General features: G+C 37.8%; 1 protein-coding gene across 4 annotated transcripts in view; it reads left to right on the top strand.

Annotated features, from left to right (window-relative positions):
• Positions 1-24,721, top strand: part of NKAIN3 (sodium/potassium transporting ATPase interacting 3) — a 611,410-nt gene that overhangs the window by 302,447 nt on the left and 284,242 nt on the right. For all 4 annotated transcript variants that reach the window (XM_086695770.1, XM_086695771.1, XM_086695768.1 and 1 more), the window contains exon 2: positions 20,058-20,195. In XM_086695770.1, coding sequence (XP_086551896.1) covers positions 20,058-20,195 — 138 coding nt within the window. The remainder of the gene's footprint in view (positions 1-20,057; positions 20,196-24,721) is intronic.

Genomic DNA, 24,721 nt, shown 5'->3' with positions numbered 1-24,721 from the left:
TCTTTGTATTTATCCTGGTTGAGGCTCAGTCAACCTGTTTAATCTCTAGATTTATTTCTGTTGCCAGATTTGGGAAGTTTTCAGCCATTACTTCATCAAGTGTTTTTTTTTCAGTTTCACCCTCTGTCTCCTCTCCATCTGGTAGTCCAATGACAGAAAAGTTAAATATTTTGTTATAGTTTCACAGACCCTTGAGTCTCTGTTCATTTTTTTTAATCTATTTTCTCTATGTTTTTCAAATTGCATAATTTTTATTGTTCTAGCTTCCACTCCATTGAGTCTTTCCTCTCTCCCCTCCTTTCTGTTGTTGAGCCCATACACGGAGGTTTTTGTTGTAGTAGTGTATTTTGAGTTCTGAAATTTCCATTTCGTTCTTTATATCTCCTATTTCTTTGCTGAGAATTTCTATTTTTTGCTAAGGCTTTCTTATTTTTCATTTGTTTCAAGTATGGTTATAATTGTTTGTTGAATCATTTTTATTATGACTACTTTAAAATCTTTGTCAGATAATTTAACATATTTCTGTTCTTGGTTTTACCATCTATTGCTTATCTGTTTTCATCCAGGTTGAGATCTTCCTGGGTTTTGGTATGACAAGCGTCTTTAAAACCTGGACAACTTTGTATTATGTTATGAGACTCTGTGTCTTATTTAAACCTTCTGTTTTAACTGTCTTTTTGGTGACACTTCTCCAGCAAGACAGGTGGAAACGCATACTTCTCTTTCAAATTGCACTGATAACTCTTTACTGCTGGGTGTCAGTGGGAGTTTTATCTCCACTGGCACTGTGGTGGGAATAGCTTCATTACCTCTGGGCATTGGTGAAAGCCCTCATCTCCACTAGTTTTCATCTCACACTTCCCCAAGGGTGAAAAGGAGAGATGCCTCATTACTGTCAGGTCAGAGTGGAGGTTCCAGTTCCCCAAGTGGTCTCCACTGTCACCCCAAGGTGGAAGGGACTCACTATCGGCTGGAAGGATGAAAGTCTCAGCTCACTATTTGAACTTCCCTGACACCACCCTTGCCTTGTTACATTTTCACCAGGGCAGAATTCTAGGCTCCTTGCTCAGCCTACTTGGCATCACTCAATGAATAGCTGCTGTTTTGTTTTTTGTTTTGTTTTGTTTTGTTCTGTTTTGTGGTGTTTGACCAGAGTAGCAGTTATTGCCTAAAAGTTTTCTAACTTACTAAGCTACCATTGCCCTCTTCCTGGTCGTTGGGGTAGAGAAAACAAGTTTTGAGGAACTTTTTTGTCTGCACCCACTGGCATTTCTGAGTTACCAGCCTTATAGTTCCAAGTCTCGGAGTATAGGCAGCAAAAGGAAAACGCAGGGGGTAGAAATCACCATCTGTCTCATCATTCCTGAGGTTGCTAACTGCTCTACCTTCTTCTCTCCACCTTTCGGAGACTTATGCTTGTTTAAAATGTGATGTCTGAGATGTGTAGATGTACTTAGCAGAAATAATACAGAAAAGTACGCCTATTTCATCTTCCTGCAGGAGAAAATCTTATCTGTCTTTTTTAATTTCTTTCTATAAATTATTGAATTTTTTCTTTTAACCGTGCTACCATGGATCAGAAAGTAAATTCATGAAGGAGGCACAAATGAGATGTCTGTAAACTTTATAAACTGTACATATATATTTTTAGTAAAATATTCAAGCCACGTAGGGATTAATGTAAACGTTTAGCGCAAGGCCATACTATGTGTAAAAAGTCCAGACTCTGCAGCCTGACTGAGCCAGGTTCTCATGCTGATTCTCATACCACTAGCTGTATTTCCTGAGTGTGTTAGGTACCCTTTAAATCTATGTAAAATGAAAGCGAGAATACCCTCTTCATAGGGTTTTTTATTAGGTTATAATGAGATAGTATATGTAATACCTACCACACAGTAGGTGATAGGCAAATATTAGCTCGCTCACTTCCCCTAACTTTATCAGAAATGGAAATAGATTTGTAAAACAACAGTCCTTCTTTTCCTTTAAAATATAAAGCTCTTTGAAACATAGGTCAAAGCATCACAAATACGTTCTGTAATATTAATATCATGTTAAGCCACAGTATAGAACAGTAATTATATTAATTGTACATAACATTGGGCAGTAAAGCATGATCCCTACAAAGAACTTTTAAATACAGATCCTCAGTAGAAGCAAGGGAATGAGTGTGGCTGAGATAAAAACTCAAGATGTTGAAAGTGTATCTCCGTATGATCCGCATAGCTGCATCGGAGCTCAGAAAATGAACACTTACTCAACCCTGGTCACTAACAGAAGGCCTAGAAGACAGATTATAGGATATACTCTGTTTTCTTGGGTCTGTTTGTACACTTACGATTTAAAACACTGGAAGCTAAGAGGCTTATCAAGCTTCTCTGGTCCTTTGAGAAACATTTGTCCAAAAAGTCTGAGGATGATTCAAAAGTGGTTAAATCAGTTTGTCCATGAAACTCTGAAGATGTAAGACACCAGTAATCAAGTTAATGAAGACCATTTCACCAAATTGGGTCATAGTTATTGGTCAGTGATAACTGTGAAGAAGAACGTAAAATGCAAGCCACACCAGAAACACCTCAAACATTGTCTGAGGTTTTCACTCGTTCTACAATCAAGGATATGCTCCATTGTCAGTGTTACCCACACCCTTCCCAGAATATGGACAGCAGCAAGATACTCAAGCAGCTACTACACAGTGCATTTAGGAGAGCAAGAGGTAGGCAAAGATAACCACAAAAGGAAAAATAAACAGCTGATGGCATTAAAGTAGGTTAACACCATCAACTGTTTATTACTTAAGTGTTTATCGTACACATTAATTTGCAAATGAGAACAGCTTCTCTACAGCATAAACGCTTTGACATGTTCAAGTTTAGAAAATAGTAGAGAAAAAAAAATCCTGAACAAGTCAAAGCGTTTATGCTGTAGAGAAGCTATTCTCATTTGAAAATTAGAGTGTACAATAAACATTTCATTCCCAAATGAAAAATGTACTTCTCGCTGAAAAAAAAATGTATGCTTTAAAGGAATTCTTTAAAGAAGGCATTCTTGCAGGTGGTCTCTACTACAAATAAAAATGTGAAAAGGCCCTTAAAGAAACTTTTGGCCCATAACCCTCTCTTCCGTCTTCTCATGCTGGGTTGCCATTTAAGTGAAACCTCCATGGGAGTCTTAAATGCCACGGCAGGCATGTTCCCGCCAGCTGTTTGTGGGATTGTATAGGTCACCCAGCCTAGGGGTTCAACTTTAGTGTTCTTGGATCCATTATGGCTCCACTGGAGGATTGAAATTCAATCTTCAATCACTGTTCTGTAACAAATTGGCACTTTGGGCTTTTGATAAAATAGTTGCCTTACTCCTGGCTTGAGCTATTCATGGACTGGAACTGCATTTTTAAGGTCAGCTTCTGCTTAGCAAAGTTGGGCAAGTTGGGCTTTGGGATAATTTCTGGCAGGAAAAGGATACTAACAACCTGAATCAAATGATGAGATCACACTGTTTAGAGATCAAGGGACATCTTGGACCAAACACTAAAAGATTATTCCCTTCTGCCTAATCTTTGTGGAATTCTTACCCAGAGTGTTACTGGCTTAGTGTGAAAGAAAGAATGAGAGTATCCTCCCCCTAGATTCTTTATGGCATGAGTTTGTCTTACATCAGTATCAGTGTCTGCAGCCCTAGAAAACAAGTAAGAAAACCCCTCTCTGGATAAGAACCTATTGGTAAATGTAAGAATCTTCTGAAAAATGTTTGCTGCCAAAAGGATTTTACAAGTTTACTTAATTCTAAGAAACTCATTTCTTATAATTAAACCCCAGAGCTTGAAATTTCGTATATTTAGTTAAACTAACTGGGTGGATATAAGAAGAGTGGAGATTAAGATAATCTCAAACAGTAAGTAACCCAGAAGTTATTTTTAGTAGGCTTAAGTTTCCTTACAGGATGTTTTTTATCCAGTTCTTACTATTATTTCAATTATTCAGATGATATTTGGCTTAACCTAACTTTTTACTCACGTCTTGACAGACAGAGAGGAAGGTGTCTCCATACTTATATTGAGTTCAGTGGCAAAGTTCACAGTTCCTTGATTTGAGGCATTATCAAGGTGCACAGTCTACAGGTGGACCATGCACAGTAGGTTGTAATTAGTCTTTAAAAAATGATAAAAAGGATAGGGAACGCCTACATTGGAATATGTAATCTCATGCTGTGTAAGATCTGTAAGGAAATCAAATACATTAGCTTCAAAATTGTAATTTTCCTCCTCGCTTTCAATGATTGTAACAGCATACACTGAGTCAATTTTCTTTGGTCAGAGCAAAGATGTAAGCCAAACTGACCTGGGTTATCCTTCACCTTTCAGATAGAAGTGGCCATTAGATTCCGGTTCTTGAATATTTCCACACTGTCTCTGTTCTGATTTCCCTGGTCTTACTTCTTAGTTCAGGTTTCCATCCTCTCTCATGTGAAAATTGCATTCCACCACATGCCCTACCTTCAGTCCAAGTCTTATCCTTACCCCCATTACCTCCCTAGTCCCATTGCAAAACAAGATAAAAACACTTCCAAACCTCTGACAGAGGGGTTTTCTAAAGCATAATACTGTTTATGAAACTTACACGAGATAAAACCCTTAATGGCTTCCTAACACTTACAGGGTAAGTCACAAACTCTTTAGCCAGGCACTTTTTGCTCTTCAACTTCTCCTGATGAAGCCCCTTCCACAGCATGTGTGGAATACCAGAGATTAGCATACAATTCTTGACCAACTGGTAGGTTGGAAATCAATTTAGTTGGTCTAGACTAGCACTGCCGATGAAATACAACAGAATAGACCAGACGATGGCACACATAAGATTAAACATTGCTTCTTGATCTTTTGTTTCAGTATGTATGCTGTAGAGGATGTGATGTGTATTTCATTGCACGGATTAAAGTAAAAGGCACACACACACACACACACACACACACAGGGAATGAGAGGGAGAGAGAGAGACAGAGGGAGAAAGCACAAATCTTTTTCTTAAATAATCCATGTTTGTTGAGTAAAATTTTTAGAAAAACTAGAATAGCAATAGTGTTTAAACAACTAAAATTCTACTATTCGGTCATAATTTAGACAGATGGGTTTAATGTTGTATATTTCTACACACACATTTACATGCATAGCCACAGAAGCATTTCATACATTTAGTAGGGTCTCAAAATACATGTTGATTGAATGACTAGAAATTAGCTTCTTGTTATCAAGTAGAAGCTTATTATATGTACACATGATTTTGTCCAACATATTATGATCAGTGTCTTTATCAGTACCTATTGATCTACATTATTTTATATGGATATGTAGTATTTCATTTTATAAATATATCAACATATACTTTTAATATCTCATAATATTAGACTTAATATTATGTCTTAATTATGAGCTCCATTTTCATGAACATCTTTATATGAGCAAACATGTATGCACATATGTGAAGTGTGTGTATACGTGTGTGTGTGTGTGCACTCACACCAAGCACAGATTTAAGTGTCTTATATAATTAACTCATTTAGGGGCGCCTGGGTGGCGCAGTCGGTTAAGCGTCCGACTTCAGCCAGGTCACGATCTCGCGGTCCGTGAGTTTGAGCCCCGCGTCAGGCTCTGGGCTGATGGCTCGGAGCCTGGAGCCTGTTTCAAATTCTGTGTCTCCCTCTCTCTCTGCCCCTCCCCCGTTCATGCTCTGTCTCTCTCTGTCCCAAAAATAAATAAATGTTGAAAAAAAAATTTTTTTTTAAAAATTAACTCATTTAGTCTACAAAACGACATGGTAAAATAGATTCTATCATTTTACAGATGAGGAGTCATGACACAGAGAATTTAAGGATATTGCTCAGGATCCCATGTTAATAAGTGACAGAGCCAGGATTTGAAACCAGCCAGTCTGTTTCAAGAGTCTGTATACCTAACACTATGCAATGGTGCCTCAACTTATCCAATTAAGATACATTTCTGAAAGTGAACTTAAATTTAGTGGAACTAAAATTGACATTTTATGGCACTTTGAAGTGTTATGCCATGCCTTTTGCTTTAATTGTTCTTTAATTAATGTAACAAATTAATTATTTAATTAATTGCTCTTTAATTATGCTTTCATTGTATTTCATTGTAATTTCATTGTTAATTTAATTGCGCTCTTCTCTGAATGAAAAAAATTTGACCATTCTTTGGGAACCATGTTCAATAGCCACCTCTTTTGTAAAGATATCTGAAACATGCTGGTCATGCCAGACAGAGGTGAAAACATTTTTCTCTGTGTTCCTATAGCTGTTTGAACACTGCTATACCGTAGTGTATTTATTTCATCATAATTTTTTGATCTATGTCTTTCTTCCCCTACTAGAGTATGCACTAGTTTCTCCAGTCTAAGAATTCTGCCATTCACCTTTGTACCCTCAGAACCTACCTCGTCGCACTTGTTAAGTGGTACATATTGAACAAATGAGTGAATTAACACAAAAGAAAAAATAATTGGTTTTCGGTTTAAAAACCTGAATCTAAAAGAAATCACTGATGACATTCTAATTATTGGATTAACTGTATTTTTGAAACTATTTTATGCTTTCCTCTCCAATCTTTCCACATTGCATTCATTAATCATTTCATATATCATCTGGTATCATATGATTTCTGAAATGCCTGCCATTCGAAGCATCTCTGCACTCTAGAAAGACCAACTACTACAAATTATTTTTCAATTAATTCTTCTTGAAAAAGTCAGAGTATTTTGAATTCGGTTAAAGGGGTGACTTGAAAATAAAAACAGCTACATAAGTGCTCAGTATTGCTATTGATCATTAAATATCACACAGCCCAAGTAATTTTCCTCATTATCGACATGAAAGTGATTTTATCTAGACAAAAAATAAAGACCTATTCCTATTTTCATTTCAAATAGGGTATTACTGGGATATATGATATATATCCTAGTATATATACTGGATATATTTATCCTTTCTTTTCCATTATGCCTTGTTGATAGATACTTCTGTAATTTTAAAACTCTGTTTACATCAGAATCCTCAGACCTACATCACAAATTTTAATTTTTAATACTATTTCAAAGAGTTTTTCTGGAAAGGTTTGTGCAAGAAGGTTTGTGAGAAGTCCCAATAAAGCTAGTTCAAGGAACAACTTAAACAATCACACTTGGCATTAAGGAAAATACTCTTCCTCCTGCTAGCATCCACAGTTCCACCCACATCTAGCTACATAAATACTAATGGTCAATGAGCCACTGGAGAAGATACTAAAAGTCAAGTAACAGAAAAAGGATGTTAAACTTGATTTGACGTTATTCATTTCACTAAATGATTGGTTTCTGCATTCACTGGAATAACCTTGCCATCTACCCCTACCAAAGATAATACAAAACTATGCAGAAATTATGAAGCCCTTAACATTATTACTGTCTTTATTGGATGAACCAAATCATAAGGAGGCCATTTCTAGAATTCTTGACTCCACTGAAGTTTGTGTACATCCTAAGGCTTAGTTACCTGTCTACAGACACATAGAAACTTCTCTGGAATAGCACCTGCTTTAGCATAGTGGTAAATCTCCAAGAACTCTGTGACCTGACTCTATGAAATAGAATCATGATATAAATGCTACTGATCATTTTTTAGAGCCATGAAAGAACATTCACAAATTATAGCTTGAAATATATAGCTTGAAAGGTCATAATTTGGCCTAGGCCAGGTCTGTGGGCATACAACTTGGACATTATCACCTCCAAGCATGAAAAGTCCTCTGGGACTTGAGTAACTGTGAGATTTCAGAGCAAAGGAACCAAGGATGATGGTGGTAGCATGGAGAGCTACCTGGACTCCCCAGACATAAAGAAAAACTCTAATAGCTCAAGACTTACTTGGAATGGCCTGAGATATATCAATTTAGCTAATGGGAATGCTAATTGGAGCTTTTAAATTCCCACTTTAAGGAAATATTTGATCCTTCATGGTTATAAAATACTGACTGCATGAATCTCTAAGCTAGAAGTTATACAGAAGAGAATATCAGTCGTACAATATGCTTTAATTTCACAGTCTTTTGTGAAACTATGATTTGATCAAATGCTTTCTTATGATTCTGCCAATATGAAAAACCCTGTTTTGATCTTTTTTATCGTGTCTGACTCCAGTGAGCAGGCGAAAAGTCCAAGGGGGAATGAGTGAAAAGCCAGCTCACTTTTCTTACTGGGAAGTTGAATCTCCAAGGGTATTCACTCCTTAGGAATGAACATTCTTTTAAAAATTTTTTTAATGTTTATTTATTTTTGAGAGAGAGACAGAGAACAAACAGGGGAAGGGCAGAGAGAGAGAAAGAGACACAGAATCTGAAGCAGGCTCCAGGCTCTGAGCTGTCAGCACAGAGCCTGATGCAGGGCTCGAACTCATGAACTGTGAGATCATGACCTGGAGGTGAAGACAGATGCTTAACCAACTAAGCCATGCAGGCACCCCAAGAATGAACATTCTTACCCAGCTTTTGTTTGGGCAGAGGCTTATTGTGTAGACCCAGACTAGGGAAATGCCCAGGGAAATGTTTGGTCACCTGGCGTTTTTATAGCTCTTTAATTAAGTATAAATTAATTTTTATAATTAGTAATAATTATGAACAATTAAGCCAATTACCATGTGTATCATTAAACATGATATATGGATCAATAAGAAAGTTACTGTATTTTAAAAGTGCTCCTATTTGTCTCTGTCTTCATTGTGTGGACATAAAATAAGGGAGTAGAAATACTTCTTGAGCTGTTGGTGTGTGTGGTTAATGTGGGTTGCAGTTAATGATTCATAGATTTATAGGGAATATTCCCACCTTGGAGCCTGGTAAAAGGAAATACCTGACCCTGCATAAAGAATTTTAAAGCACACTCTATTCCCTTTGCCATACACACAGAAATATGCTTTATATGGTCGAATCCCACTTACATTTTGTTCCATAACCATAAAGAAGACTTTCAGACTTTCTACAATTTGATTCTGAAAGTTACAATCCAGTAAGCAACATTTACATTATAGTGAGTATGGAATAGTTTTCATGCAGGCCCAAGTACGATCTAGGGTTACATTTCTTTCCTATAGTTCCAATGTTCCCATCCTTCTGCCACTCAAGGAGAATGTTTCAATGGCTTCTTCATATTTACATTCAAAATAATTCCCCATTCTAATTTCATTGGTTCTTTGCATCACTGATTTGGTCTTCTATCCTCTCTCCCTCTTTTCCTCCCTGTATTTCCTTCCTTCCTTCTTACCTTCCTTCCTTCCTTCCTTCCTTCCTTCCTTCCTTCCTTCCTTCCTTCCTTTATTCCCTTCCTTCCTTTCTTCTTTCCATCCCTCCCTTCTTTCCTTCCATTTTAAGATTCTAATTTTATTTATTTTGTTTTATCTCATTAGGAAAAGAAACATATCCTTCTTCATCATATTCTTATAGCTTCCAGAGTCTTACCTATTTTACCTTTCACTTAGAAATGATGCCATTGTTCTTTATATAACTGCATCCAGTTGGGTTTTTTTTTTACATTTTATTAATAATTTATTTATTTTTTAATTTACATCCAAGTAAGATACCATATAGTGCAACAATGATTTCAGGAGTAAATTCCTTAATGCCCCTTACCCATTTAGCCCATCCCCCCTCCCACAACCCCTTCAGCAACCCTCTGTTTGTTCTCTATATTTAAGAGTCTATGTTTTGACCCCCTCCCTGTTTTTATATTATTTTTTTATTCCCTTCCCTTATGTTCATCTGTTTTGTATCATAAAGTGCTCATATGAGTGAAGTCATATGATATTTGTCTTTCTCAGACTAATTTTGCTTACCATAATACCCTCCATTTCCATCCACATAGATGCAAAAGGCAAGATTTCGTTTTCTTTTTGATTGCCAAGTAATACTCCAGTGTGTGTGTGTGTGTGTGTGTGTGTGTGTGTGTGTGTGTGTGTGTATCCCACATCTTCTTTATCCATTCATCCATCGATGGACATTTGGGCTCTTTCCATACGTTGGCTATTGTTGATAGTACTGCTATAAACATTGGGGTGCATGTGCCCCTTTGAAACAGCACACCTGTATCCCATAGATAAATGCCTAGTAGTGCAATTACTGGGTCATAGGGTAGTTCTATTTTTAATTTTTTTGAGGTATCTCCATACTGTTTTCCAGAGTGGCTACACCAGTTTGCCTTCCCACCAACAATGCAAAAGAGATCCTCTTTCTCCTCATCCTCACCCACATCTGTTGTTGCCTGAGTTGTTAATGTGAGCCATTCTAACAGGTGTGAGGTGGTATCTCATTGTGGTTTTGATTTGTATTTCCCTGATGATGAGTGATGTTGAGCATTTTTTCATGTGTCAGTTGGCCATCTGGATGTCTTCTTTGGAGAAGTATCTCTTCATGTCTTTTGCCCATTTCTTCACTGGATTATTTGGTTTTCTGGGTGTTGAGTTTGATAAGTTTTGTATAGACTGATACTATATACTGTATACTTATATACTAACCCTTTATCTGATATGTCGTTTGTAAATATCTTCTCCCATTCTGTCGGTTGCCTTTTCGTTTTCCTGATTGTTTCCTTTGCTGTGCAGAAGCCTTTTATTTTGATGAGGTCCCAATAGTTCACTTTGCTTTTGTTTCCCTTGCCTCCTGAAACGTGTGGAATAAGAAGTTGCTGTGGCTGAGGTCAAAGAGGTTTTTGCCTGCTTTCTCCTCTAGGATTTTGATAGCTTCCTTTAGGTCTTTCATCCATTTTGAATTTATTTTTGTGTATGGTGTAAGAAAGTAGTCCAGATTCATTCTTCTGCATGTCGCTGTCCAGTTTTCCCAATACCATTTGCTGCAGAGACCATCTTTATTCCATTGGATATTCTTTCCTGCTTTTTCAAAGATTAGATGGCCATACGTTTGTGGGTCCATTTCTGGGCTTTCTATTCTGTTACATTGATCTGAGTGTCTGTTCTTGTGCCAGTACCATACTGTCTTGCTGATTACAGCTATGTAATACAGCTTGAAGTCCGTGATTGTGATGCCTCCAGCTTTGGTTTTCTTTTTCAAGATTGCTTTGGCTATCCAGGGTCTTTTCTGGTTCCGTACAAATTTTAGGATTGTTTGTTCTAGCTCTGTGAAGAATGCTGGTGTTATTTTGGTAGGTATTGCATTGAATATGTAAATTGCTTTGGGTAGTATTGACATTTTAACAATATTTGTTCTTTTTATCCAGGAGCATGGAATATTTTTCTATTGTTTTGTGTCTTCTTCAATTTCTTTCATAAGCTTTCTATAGTTTTCACTGTGTAGATTTTTCACCTCTTTGGTTAGAATTATTCCTATGTATTTTATGGTTTTTGGTGCAATTGTAAATGGGATTGATTCCTTGATTTCTCTTTCTATTGCTTCATTATTGGTGTATAGGAACGCAACCAATTTCTGTGCATTGATTTTATATCCTGCAACTTCGCTGAATTCATGGATCATTTCTAGCAGTTTTTTGGTGGAATCTTTTGGGTTTTCCATATAGTGTATCATTTCAACTGTGAAGAGTGAAAGTTTGACCTCCTGCTGGCTGATTTGGAGCTTTTTATTTCTTTGTGTTGTCTGATTGCTGAGGCTAACACTTCCAATACTATGTTGAGTAACAGTGGCAAGAATGGACATCCCTGTTTTATTCCTGACCTTAGGGGAAAACTCTCAGTTTTTCCCCATTGAGGATGAAATTACCATTGGGTGTTTCACATATGGCTTTTGTGATCTGAAGGTATGATCCTTCTATCCCTACTTTCTTGAAGGTTTTTATCAAGAAAGGATGCTGTGTTTTGTCAAAATCTTTCTCTGCATCTATTGAGAGGATCATGTGGTTCTTGTCCTTTCTTTTATTGATGTGATGAATCACATTAATTGTTTTGCAGATATTGACCCAAGCCTGCATCCCAGGTATAAATCTCACTTGGTTGTGGTGAATAATTTTTTTAATGTATTGTTGGATCTGGTTGGCTAATATCTTGTTGAGGATTTTGGCATCCATGTTCATCAGGGAAATTGATCTATAGTTCTCCTTTTTAGTGTGGTCTTTGTCTGGTATTGGAATCAAGATAAAGCTAACTTCATAAAGGAGTTTGGAAGTTTTCCTTCAATTTCTATTTTTTGGAACAGCTTCAAGACAGTATATGTTAACTCTTCTTTAAATGTTTGGTAGAGTTCCCCTGGAAAGCCATCTGGTCCTGGATTCTTGTTTTTGGGAGATTTTTGATTACTAATTCGAGTTCTTTACTGGTTTGTGCAAATTTTCTATTTCTTCCTGTTTCGGTTTGGTAGTTTATATGTTCCTAAGAATTTGTCCATTTCTTCCATACGCCCATTTTATTGGTGTATAATTTCTCATTATATTCTCTTATTATTGTTTGTATTTCTGCTGTGTTGGTTGTGATCTCTCTTCTTTCATTCTTGATTTTGTTTATTTGGGTCCTTTTCTTTTTCTTTTTGATCAAACTGGCTAGGGGTTTATCAATTGTGTTAATTCTTTCAAAGAACGAGCTTCTGGTTTCATTGATCTGTTCTACTGTTTTTTTTTGGTTTTGATAGCATTGATTTCTGTTCTAATCTTTATTATTTCCTGTCTTCTGCTGGTTTTGGGTTTTATTTGCTATTCCTTTTATAGCTCTTTAAGGTATAAGGTTAGGTTGTGTACCTGAGAACTTTCTCCCTTCTTAGGAAGTCCTGGATTGCTATATAACTTCCCTCTTATGACCAACTTTGCTGCATCTCAGAGGTTTGGGGCTGTCGTGTTTTCATTTTCTTTGGCTTCCATGTACTTTTTAATTTCCTCTTTAACTTCTTGGTTAGCCCATTCATTCTTTAGTCGGATGGTCTTTAGTCTCCAAGTATTTGTTATCTTTTCACATTTTTTCTTGTAGTTGATTTCAAGTTTCATACCATTGAGATCTGAAAATATGCACTGTATGATCTTTTTGTACCTGCTGAGGGCTGATTTGTGTCCCAGTATGCGACCTATTCTGGAGAACGTTCCATGTGCACTGGAGAAGAATGTGTATTCTGCTGCTTTAGGATGAAATGATCTGAATATATCTGTTAAGTCCATCTGGTCCAGTGTGTCATTCAAAGCCATTGTTTCCTTGTTGATTTTCTGTTTATATGATCTGTCCATTGCTATGAGTTATTATCAATGAGTTTGTGTTGTGATTAATTGATTTATATATTTCAGTACTTCACATTTGGAGCATAAATGTTTACAATTGTTAGATCTTCTTGGTGGATAGACCCCTTAATTATGATATAATGCCCTTCTTCATGTCTTGTTACAGTCTTTATTTGAAAGTTTAGATTGTCTGATATAAGAATGGCTACTCTAGCTTTCTTTTGGTGACCATTAACATGATAGATGGTTCTCCATCCCCTTACTTTCAGTCTGAAGGTGTCTTTAGGTATAAAGTGGGTCTCTTGGAAACAGAATATAGATGGATTTTGTTTTCTTATCCAATCTTTTGATTGGAGGCTTTAGTCCACTGACGTTTAGAGTGAGTACTGAAAGATATGAATTTATTGTCATTAAGTTGCCTGTAGAGTTGGAGTTTCTGGTGGTATTCTCTGGTCCTTTCTAGTCTTTGTTGCTTTTGGTCTTTTTTTTTTCCCTTGTCTTTTCTCCCCTCAGAGGGTCCCCCTTAAAATTTCTTGCAGGGCTGGCCACAAACTTCTTTTATTTTTGTTTGGAAAACTTTTTATCTCTCCTTCTATTTTGAATGACAAACTTGCTGGATAAAGAATTCTTGGCTGCATATTTTTCCAATTCAGCACATTGAATATATCCTGCCACTCCTTTCTGGCCTGCCAAGTTTCTGTGGATAAGTCTGTTGCAAACCTAATCTGTCTTCACTTGTAGGTTAAGGACTTTTTTTCCCTTGCTGCTTTCATGATACTTTCCTTGCCTGAGTATTTTGTGAATTTGACTACGATATGCCTTGTTGATGGTCAGTTTTTTTTTTTTTTTTTTTTTTTTTTTTAATTTTTTTCAACGTTTATTTATTTTTGGGACAGAGAGAGACAGAGCATGAACGGGGGAGGGGCAGAGAGAGAGGGAGACACAGAATCGGAAACAGGCTCCAGGCTCTGAGCCATCAGCCCAGAGCCCGACGCGGGGCTCGAACTCACAGAACGCGAGATCGTGACCTGGCTGAAGTCGGCCGCTTAACCGACTGCGCCACCCAGGCGCCCCATGGTCAGTTTTATTGAATCTAGTAGGAGTCCTCTGTGATTCCTGGATATTGATGTCTATGTCTTTCCCCAGGTTAGGAAAGTTTTCCACTATAATTTGCTCATGTAACCGTTCTACCCCTTTTTTTCTCTCTTCATCTTCTGGGACCCCTATGATTCTGATATTGTTCGTTTTTAATGAGTCACTGATTTCTCTAATTCTTAAATCATTCTCTTTTGCCTTAGTCTCCCTCTTTTTTTCTGCTTCATTGTTCTACAGAAGTTTGTCGTCTATATCGCTGATTTGCTGCTTTGTTTCATCCATTCTTGCTGCCATGGCAGCCATTTGAGATTGCAACTCAGTTATAGCATTTTTTATTTCATCCTGACTAGCTTTTACTTTCTTTATCTCTGTAGAAAGGGATTCTAATCTATTTTCAACCCCAGCTAGTATTCTTGTTATTGTGATTCTAAGTTCTGGTTCAAACATCTTGCTTGTGTGTGTGTTGACTAAGTCCCTGGCTGTCATTTCTTCCTGTTCTTTCTTTTGGGGTGAATTCCTTCATTTCATCATTTTGAAGGAAGAAAAGGAATTAATAAGGTAGAAAAATTGAAATTAAAAAATTAAAAACAACACACACAAAATCAAATAAAGATGCTAGATCCTAGGTGTGTTTTGGTCCAGTTGTTGAAAGAAGCTTGATAGATTAGAGAAAAAAGGGAAAGATAAAAAAAGGAAAAAAAAAAAGGAAAATATGAATACAATGAAATAGAATACAATGAAACGATGGAAGTAAAATAGAATTTGAAAAAATTTACACAAAAGTATAAAATATAGTAGAAAAAAATAAAGAAAAATATTTTTAGTAAAAATTGAAAATAAAAATAAATTTTTTCTCTTTAGGTATTCAAGAATAAGAAAAGAAAAGGAAAGGGAAAAAAGTTGAATAGATGGCCCAGTGAACAGACTGAACTATGATCGAAATTCCATCAGTTTCCCTAGAAGTCAAACTATGAAGCACTTTGTCATCTGTAAACTAAGCAGGTGGAGAGACTTGTGGTGTTCCTGAAGAGCGAGTTTGGCCCAGTTGGGTGGGGCTTAGTGTAGCAGCTCTGTTCTCCACTAGATGGCACTGCTTAGCTTACAGAGATGGATTGTTCTGGCACATGTAGATGTGTATGTTTATGTGTGGGAGGGGTCAAAATGGCATCACCCAGCTACCCAGTCTCTAGTATCAGAATTCTGTGCTCTCCCCTACCAGCAATCGTGCACCCCCCCCCTTTGTCTCTGGCTTCCATCCACTCCCCACTTTTACATTGTCTGCAACCAAGCCATCAGGTTGCCAGGTGGCACCTCCTTCCTGAGTTTTATCTCAGATGGGGCTGTGCTTCCCATCCCTCACTTCTGAGGAACTGCAGCTTTGGCACCTTCAGACCTTCTGGGGGAGGGTCTCATCGAGCAATGGCCACGTGCCGCTCCCAACCCCCAGGAATGTTCACAGGACTGTGCTGCTGCTGCTGCCCAGAGACTATGGCTGGGTATCATCCCACCCCAGAAAAAGTTCATGCAATTGTGTAGCAGCAGCGTTTCAGGGATTATGAGAAATCACAACACACATCTGGCACCAGGCTTCCCACTTAACATCCTTATTCCAGCACCAGTGAATGTGGTTGTTCTCCAGGGTCCGCTGGGACCTTTGCCTGTGGGGTGGCTGCACAACCCCTACCAAATATTCTCCCAGCAGGGGAACTGCCTCTCCTCCTGTGGCCCTTGGATCCCTCAGACCTTGCTTTCTGCTCCTGGAGATTTGCCCTTCCTATCAGAGTACCGCCAGGTCTCGAGCTGCAGAGTTTCAGACTCTGAAAACGCCCTGCTTATAGAGTCTTGATGGAATTTAAACCCTCTCCTTTCTCCTTTTTCCCTTTTTTTGTTCAGTCCCTTGCATACACTTTCTTTTCTCTCCAGCTGTTTTCAGGCAGTGGGGGGATGCTTTCCTGTACTCTCCCCCACCCCCCACCCCCTTCTGAATCCTCTCTCCACAAGCAAAAACAGCTTCCTGCCCTCTGCGGCTTCTCTCTCCCCCAGTTCACCTCTCTGCACCGTGTACCTGCCGAGTCCTATAGTTCAGGTTGTGCAGATTGTTGTGTTCATCCTCAGATCAGTTTTCTTGGTGTGCAGGATGGTTAATGTTGATCTGGCTGTATTTCATGGATGCAAGACACACAAAAAAACTTCCATTCCATTTCACCACTTGATCCCTCCTCCTGCTTCCAGTTGTTTTAAATTTTTTTAACATTTATTTATTTTTGAGAGAGAGAGACAGACAGAGTTTGAGCAGGGGAGGGGCAGAGAGAGAGAGGGAGAGAGAGAGAGAGAGAGAGACAGAATCTGAAGCAGGCTCCAGGCTCTGAGCTGTCAACACGGAATCTGATGCAGGAATCAGACTCACGAACCATGAAATCATGACCTGTGCTGAAGTTGGGTGCTTAACCAACTGAGCCACCCAGGTGCCCCCCCACAATTGTTTTAAACTGATGACTGGTTGGTTTTTTGCTTTCTCTGGAGTGTCTTATTGCTCTTATATCTTCTTGAATTCTATACATGTATTTAAACCTCAAATTCTTCAGATGTCTCAGTCATTCTCTTCTTTGCTATGACGTCTCTGCAGATACCCTCTTTGAGCCTTCCATTCTTCAGTGCTCATCAGGGCTGGGCGCTTTCCTTTCCTGCTCACTGAAACATTTGATCACTTCCTTTCAGTGTCTTTCTGAATCAGAACCACTGTTTTCTAGGTGTCATATGCAGTGGTGTGCAGGTAATATTTAACAGTAGATTCTCCTAACAAACAAAACTCTTGATTTTTAGCATTTCCCAATGTCCATGTTGTATATATTGCCATAATGGTTGATGTCGGGTTCCCAGCTTGAGGTCACTGACCATGCATTTGGGAAGAGATTCACCCGATCTGCACTCCCAGGCCTGCTCCATTGATGAGAACTATTTTGACAGAGATATTTCTACAATAAACTCATTCTCTCTGAGCTAACAAAGCAACCTGGATCTCATTTAATTTCACTTAGTGGCCCTGGGTCATTATTATTAATGTCAAGCTCTAAGGCAGCAAGAGGTGTCTCTAGAGATTATGACATTTAGAGAGAAGATAGTTGCCTATAAACTAAATGACAAAATGGCTTAACATGGAAAGTAGATAAAATAATTAAGTAAAAAATGCAGTGGTGTTTTGTTTATTTTTGAAGGGCTTTTTGTTGTTAGTTGACGTTTTAATTTTTTATTATTATTTTTTTAACATTTATTTGTGAGAGACAGAGCACAAGCAGGGGAGGGGCAGAGAGAGAGAGAGGCACAGAATCTGAAGCACGCTCCTGGCTCTGAGCTGTCAGCACAGAGTCCGACACGGGGCTTGAACCCATGAATCATGAGATCATGACCTGAGCTGACATCAGACACTTAACTGAATGCATCACCCAGGCACCCTGTTGGTTGGCTTTTTAAAATACAACACAGTTGGCCCTTGAACAACACAGGGGTCAGGAACACCAACCCCCTACACAGTTGAAAATATCCAAATACAACTTTCGACTCACCTGAATTTAACTACCAATAGCCTACTGTTGACTGAAAGCGTTACAATAACATAAACTATCAATCAGCACGTATCTGGTATGTTTTATGCACTCTAGAGAAAGAAAATGTTTTTAAGAAAATCATAAGAGAAAATGCATTTACAGTACCATACTGTACTTATCAAAAAGAATCCTCACATAAGAACCCGTGCATTTCAAACCCTGTTCATTAACAGTCAGTTACTGAAACCTAGGTTTCATGGTTTGTATAGCTGTTATAGCTGCCTCTCTTTTAATCCTTGGTGTGATTCCCCTCCTTGTTTAGTTTTTCTTTTCTTTTTTTTTTTTTTTTTGCTGAACTTTTGTGTTCCTATTTCAAGCCACCATGAATCCATTTCTAAGTAAGTTATCCGAAAATAAATATTAATAGATATAGTGTCTCCACTAAAGAATGCAGATTTTCTAATATTTAAGCACAGATTTCCTAATAAGTGGTGTTAATGCGGCTTCTCCTTCATTATATGTGTTTTCTTTAATATCATAAAAGAGAATGCTATCCATGCAGCTTCTGACAGAAAAGAAAATGGATTTTTCTGTTTGAAAAGTTCACTTTAAAGGTTTTTGTGATGCGCGACAGCTTTAAAATAGGGTTGCTTTTCAGAATAAATTGCCTGCAGCTGCTCTTCAGGGTTTCTTTTTTATCTGAGCACATCCATCCCGTTTGGACATAAAAAAACTGCATATTTACATCACTGATGGGCCAATAAATAAAATGCTGCATTTTTAGGGGAAGGTTCCAGGGAACTAATTAGAGTCACAAGCAGACAAACAGGGTATTAAAAACACGATTCTACTTCTTACCTTGCTGTGATTATTTTGTGTTTTAGCCATTTCTGTGCATCTTCCCATTCATGAGAGCAGGGGATAGTGACAGATCACTTGATGATCAGGAAATACCCATGAAATGAATGTGGTTCTGGTGTGGTTGTCTTTAGGCATTTGCTCATTTCTCTTCTCCTCCACAGCTTGCTGAAGGTGAATTTTAACCAAGGTAAATTCAGCTTACTGGATGGAGGACATTTCTTTATGTCCAAGGAAATTAAAGCTATTCAGGCATACACCTGCCACATAACTAGAAAGATACCTAGGGTACCATTTTGATTTCAAATCTGCGGTTTCTAGGGCCATCAACATAACCAATTGTTGGATCATTTTATTAAAATTACTACTTTATCAAAGTAAATCTAGAAAAATGTCTGAAATGTATAAAATTAGTGTCCAAATGCAGCAGGTGGAACTATAAAAGTTTTAGATATAAAATACAATAAATATCATTTTTATATGATAATGACATTTTTGGCATTCACTAGACTATATGAAATTCATCTGTTTCATAAATCATAAACAGATTATTTAAGTGTATATTTTATTACATTGTGTAATTGTTTAAAATGTAATTGTGTATAATGCAGATGTAATAAACCGTAGCATGTCTATGATTGTAATGGTCCTGTAATTTTTATTTCCTTATTCAAAAAGGGTTTTACCTAATCTAAGATGAATTTCCATGTAGGTATATGATAGTAATAAATATGATTCAAAGGAACGATTTAACTTAGTTTTACATGGGAGCCTTGAGCCCAGAGCTAAATAAATGAGAAAGCTTCATTTTGAAAAAGTGGTTAGTCATTATCATCAATGACAGACTAATGAAAGCAAAGAAACCAAACAGATTTGGTAATTTGTGTTTCTTAAAGGAAGCCAGGGGTGAGTAGGAGACTTTGGGTTTTATATTTTTCCCCCAAATCATACCAGTTCTAGCACTCAAGCTTGTAGCTATTTTTCCAAGTGTGTTATACTAAGCCAATCATTTTACTTAAAAAAATCAAGAACTGATATCATAGAATATGATATTCTAAAATATCTGCCTGGATCTTCTACTACAGAAAATGATTTAAGGAATATATGTTGAGCTCTCCAGATAGGTTTAAAGTTTATTTTTACTTGAAGTCATAATCCTCTTAGTTATCTTCGTACATTTTCTGAGAGAAGTTGCATAAAATAGGGCATGAAATGGGTGTCACAACGGTAGTGATGATGACGTCCGTATGTGTGATTGAAACCAAATATGCAGACTTTTCTAGCTGTGTGATACATATTAAAATGGTGTGATTCTGCTTGGGTTAGAAGCTAATGGATTCTCTTTGCTTTATTTTAGCTCTCAGCGTTAGAGAGGCAAATCTTTGACTTCCTTGGCTTCCAGTGGGCACCAATTCTTGGAAATTTTCTACATATAATAGTCGTCATATTGGGTTTGTTTGGAACCATTCAGTACAGACCTCGATATATCGTGGTGGTAAGTCGTCTTTTTATCATAATAAATGCTTGTAGTAAATGCTACACATTTATAAATGCTTGTAGTAAATGCTACACATTTATAAATGCTTGTAATAAATGCTACAAAATTACCAACAGAAGATTAGATTAGATTAGATTAGATTCATCAAAAATGAATAAACATTAAAAATAAAAAGATATTTTAAAACAGGGTTTGGATAGAGTAGGAGGTCTGTCTGTGATCCGGATGGCATGATGAGATATAAATGTGCATTAACTGTCATTTCTGGGACATATGTCACTACCCCGAAAAAGCAGACTTACCTAGCCATAACTGTTTACCATCTGATAACAATAATATCATTTAATTTTAGTTGATTTAGGATTTAGGACATTGTAAATGTTATTCAGTATTCAATACTCATCCCTGATGTATTTAATACTTTATATCACTGAACATTTCTCCATTTTGTTATGATAAATTTGAAATGTTAATTCCAGACTCCCTACTATACCAAATACGGTCAGCACACCCTCCTTTGTAGGACAGTTTAAGGAAGTGTATGCTTTGTACCACAATGGAATGGAAATTATTCACAGTAATTAGTTTTGTATGAAAAGAAGGCAGTATTTTAGGCTACATGTATAAGGTTGTGAGCAATAATAAGCATATATAAGTGATTGTAACTAGGAATAACATATCTAAAATGCTCGTTGAACCTGAATAAATAACACAGTGTTCAGTAGGACTAGTGAGTATTTTCTTGCAATGCAGTGACATTGCCTTACTAGAAGAAAACCATAGACTTAAACATATGCCATCTTTCAATATTTATTTAATCTATGGAAAAAATAAAGCTACACATTTTTCTGTGAGTGCATTAATTCTCTATTTTTAATCTCAAAATTGGCTTTTTTGCACCTTTCACCATATCAAGGTGAATGTAGCTGGCCCACAGCCGACACTCTGCACTCAACATGGCTGCCCTGGGGACATTAGGAGCATTTGATATCACTAAACCAGCTGCAGGGACCAAACAATGTCTGCTTTACTTTTCTTTCTGTATAATCTGCTAGAAGGGTATCTCATGAAGTTGGACTTGTAGCATAAAACACTTCAGTGTGCATAATATCAAACTATTATATTGGATTCTATCTTCCAGTTTGTTGCCACAAACACAGCACTTGTACTCAATACACACTTTTTATTTTATGATATTTTATTTATGATAATAGTGAAGCCCACAATCCTCAATGGCTGTGAAACCAGTGTCCTCTCTGGAATGAAGCTGTTGGTACACATTAATGGCATTATCTAGTCCTATTGATTGTACCCTCTAAATACTAGCTCTACACATTCGTCACACAGCTACTGCCTTGGATGAGGCCTCTGCTTTCTCTTTCTGGAATAGGGACTTTCTGCTTGCTTTCAGCCTTCCTACCTTCCAATGTGTCCTTTGCACTTTTCCTAAATCACTGGCTTAAAACTCTTTGATAACTCTTAGCAGGATAAAATCTAAGAATATCCTTGGCTGACCACATGACCAAGCACTGATCCCACAATCAATGTGTCCTCTCTCCTCTCCTTTCCTGCTCCCTTCTTCCCTACCTTCTTTTTTTTTCCTTTTAAGTTTTATTTATTTAAGTCATCTCCACACCCCATAGGAGGGCTCAAACTCACAACCCCAAGATCAAGAGTCACTTGCTCTTCTGACTGAGCCAGCGAGGTACCCCACTTCCCTTCTTTCTTAACTTCCTTTCTCTTTTATTTAATTAACTTATTTATTCAAACTCTATTTATTGGGTCTCTGCCATGCGTTTGGCATTGTATTAAGTATGGGCTACGTTGGTGATCAAATACGGACACATGTATTCTCTGCCATCTTGGGTACTTACCTTACATATTATCAAATAATCATCCAGGTAAATGGTAAATTGCAACTGTGACCAGTGTTACAAAGGAGCACACTGTGCCATGAGATGTATAATGGGGAAATGGGCTCTGCAGAAGTCACTGGGGAGCTGAGATCTGCAATGTGTGAATTCACCAGGGAAGAGGAAGACCGAAGTGTTGTGGGCAGAAGGCACTGCAGGGCACGTAGTAGGATGTCAATAGCAGTAGTTCCCATTCACTCATTAAACATTAATTGCGGCCCTACTAGACTTTGCTAGGGCTGGATACGTAGAGAAGAAAGTAAACTACAGCATCCCTGCTCTCCAGGAACTCGTTATGCAAAGAATGGGGAGGCACCGGGTCCAGGGGTCTCTGGAGGTGATGAAAGGTCTTTGAATGAGTCATGAGAAGGATGATGGGGCTGAGCACTAGCCCTATCACAGGTGAAAGAGCAGAGAGTTTGTGCATTTCAGCACCATGCACCCTGCTCCTACCTGCTTCTCCAGCCTCTCATCCAGGTAGCCCTGCTCGTTTTTGAGCTCCAGCTACAGCAACGTTTTCTGTCTCTGGAGCACACTTCCCTCCTTCCAGGCACTTTAATAGTTAATCACTACTGTTGTGTGTCTTGAACATAGTTTACAATTCGTTCACATTTATGTCTTCCTAATAGGCAGCGTTCTTTGAGAATATGGAATGTAATAGATGCTCAATAAATACTTATTAATTGTTTTTCCCATGTAGTTCCTTACGCATTCAGAGTCCATTCATGTTAGAACTGGCATCACTTCTTTCTCTGGTATCTTTTCTTTGCTTCCCTCTCTCCCAACTCCCTCTTGTGTGTAGAAAGAGACAGATTTAGATCTTTAAGAATCTTCAAGATGGGAATGCAAGCTGGTGCAGCCACTCTGTAAAACAGTATGGAGGTTCCTCAAAAAACTAAAAATAGAACTACCCTACGACCCAGCAATTGTACTACTAGGCATTTATCCACGGGACACGTGGATTCGAAGGGACACGTGCACCCCAATGTTTATAGCAGCACTATCAACAATAGCCAAAGGATGGAAAGAGCCCAAATGTCCATCGGTAGATGAATGGATAAAGAAGATGTGGTATATATATACAATGGAGTATTATTTGGCAGTCAAATGAAATGCTGCCATTTGCAACTACGTGGATGGAACTGGAGGGTATTATGCTAAGTGAAATTAGTCAAAGAAAGACAAATACAATATGACTTCACTCATATGAGGACTTTAAGAGACAAAACCGATGAACATAAGGGAAGGGAAACAAAAATAATATAAAAACAGGGAGGAGGACAAAACAGAAGAGACTCATAAATATGGAGAACAAACTGAGGGTTGCTGGAGGGGTTGAGGGAGGGGGGATGGGCTAAATGGGTAAGGGGCAGTAAGGAATCTACTCCTGAAATCACTGTTGCACTATATGCTAACTAATTTGGATGTAAATTAAAAAAATAAAAAATTAAATTAAAATATAAAAAAGTAAAAAAAGAATCTTCCAAGAAAAACAATGCATGTTTTTGCTTGTGTTGATTTTCTCTTTTAATGCATATGCCAATCAAATTTCTATGATTTTTGTTGTTGTTGATGTTGTTGTTGTTGTTGTTGTTGTCTTAGGAGAGAAAGAAAGTAATGAATTGGTGGGAAAGCCTTCTGTGCCAAAGATATCATTGGATTTAATTTTCACACATATCCTATGGGCATTTATTAGCATCCCTAATTTTACAGACAAGAAAAGAGTTAAGGAAGGTTAAGTGACCTACCCCAGGAACCCACATAGTAAGTGGCAGAAGTGAATGTGTATCTGCCTCACCTCTGTTATAGTTAGGTTTGTGAAGTTGCTTTATCATGATCATCATGATGCTTTGCTTTGCTTCACCACCATATTCCAGACGATATGGTGCCATTGTCAGTATAAATTTTAACATTGAAACTGATCCTGCCCTACCACCTCAGCTGATCGCAGAATATTGTTACCTGTGGGATTCCAGATTACCTCTTATTCTAACATGGGTATAAATCATCCATTTGGAAGAAGTGCCTGAAGAATCGTCAATCCAGGGTGACTGGGTGGTTCTGACTCTTGGTTGTGGCTCTGGTCACGATCTCACAGTGTGTGAGATCAGGTCCCACATTGGGCTCTGCACAGGCAGTGTGGAGCCTGCTTGTGATTCTCTCTCTCCCTCTGCCCCTCCCTTGCTTGTGCTCTCTCTCTGTCTCTCAAAATAAATATATAAACAATTTTTAAAAAGGAATCATTAATCCACAAACATAGAAACTCTGTTCAAAAAAAAGTGCCTTCAATGGGAAGATCATATTGTTACTGGGAGGGTGGCTATGCCATGTTACCTTCATTACGCCACAGGCGATTCATCCCCCAGTTGTTCCCATGAATGCTTTGATTCGAATCTACCACCAGTGGTCTGGGATTAATTCTGAAAAAGCCAGAAAATAAATCTGGCATATGTCACAGAGGTACACAGGTGTGTCTCGAGAGGCCCCAACTTTTCAGCGGCAGTGAGAGGAATCCTGGATCAGAAATTCACACACATTTTTCACTCAGCAGGGAAAGAGTTTTTGATTGTGGGAGATTTTCTCTCAAACTCACCTGCAGTATTCTTAGTA

Source organism: Puma concolor, chromosome F2 (genome assembly GCF_028749965.1).
Source record: "Puma concolor isolate L17-30 chromosome F2, mPumCon1.1.hap2, whole genome shotgun sequence".
NCBI classification, from domain to species: domain Eukaryota; kingdom Metazoa; phylum Chordata; class Mammalia; order Carnivora; family Felidae; genus Puma; species Puma concolor.
Note: the sequence above shows the minus strand (reverse complement) of the source record. Positions and strands in the feature narration are given on the sequence as shown.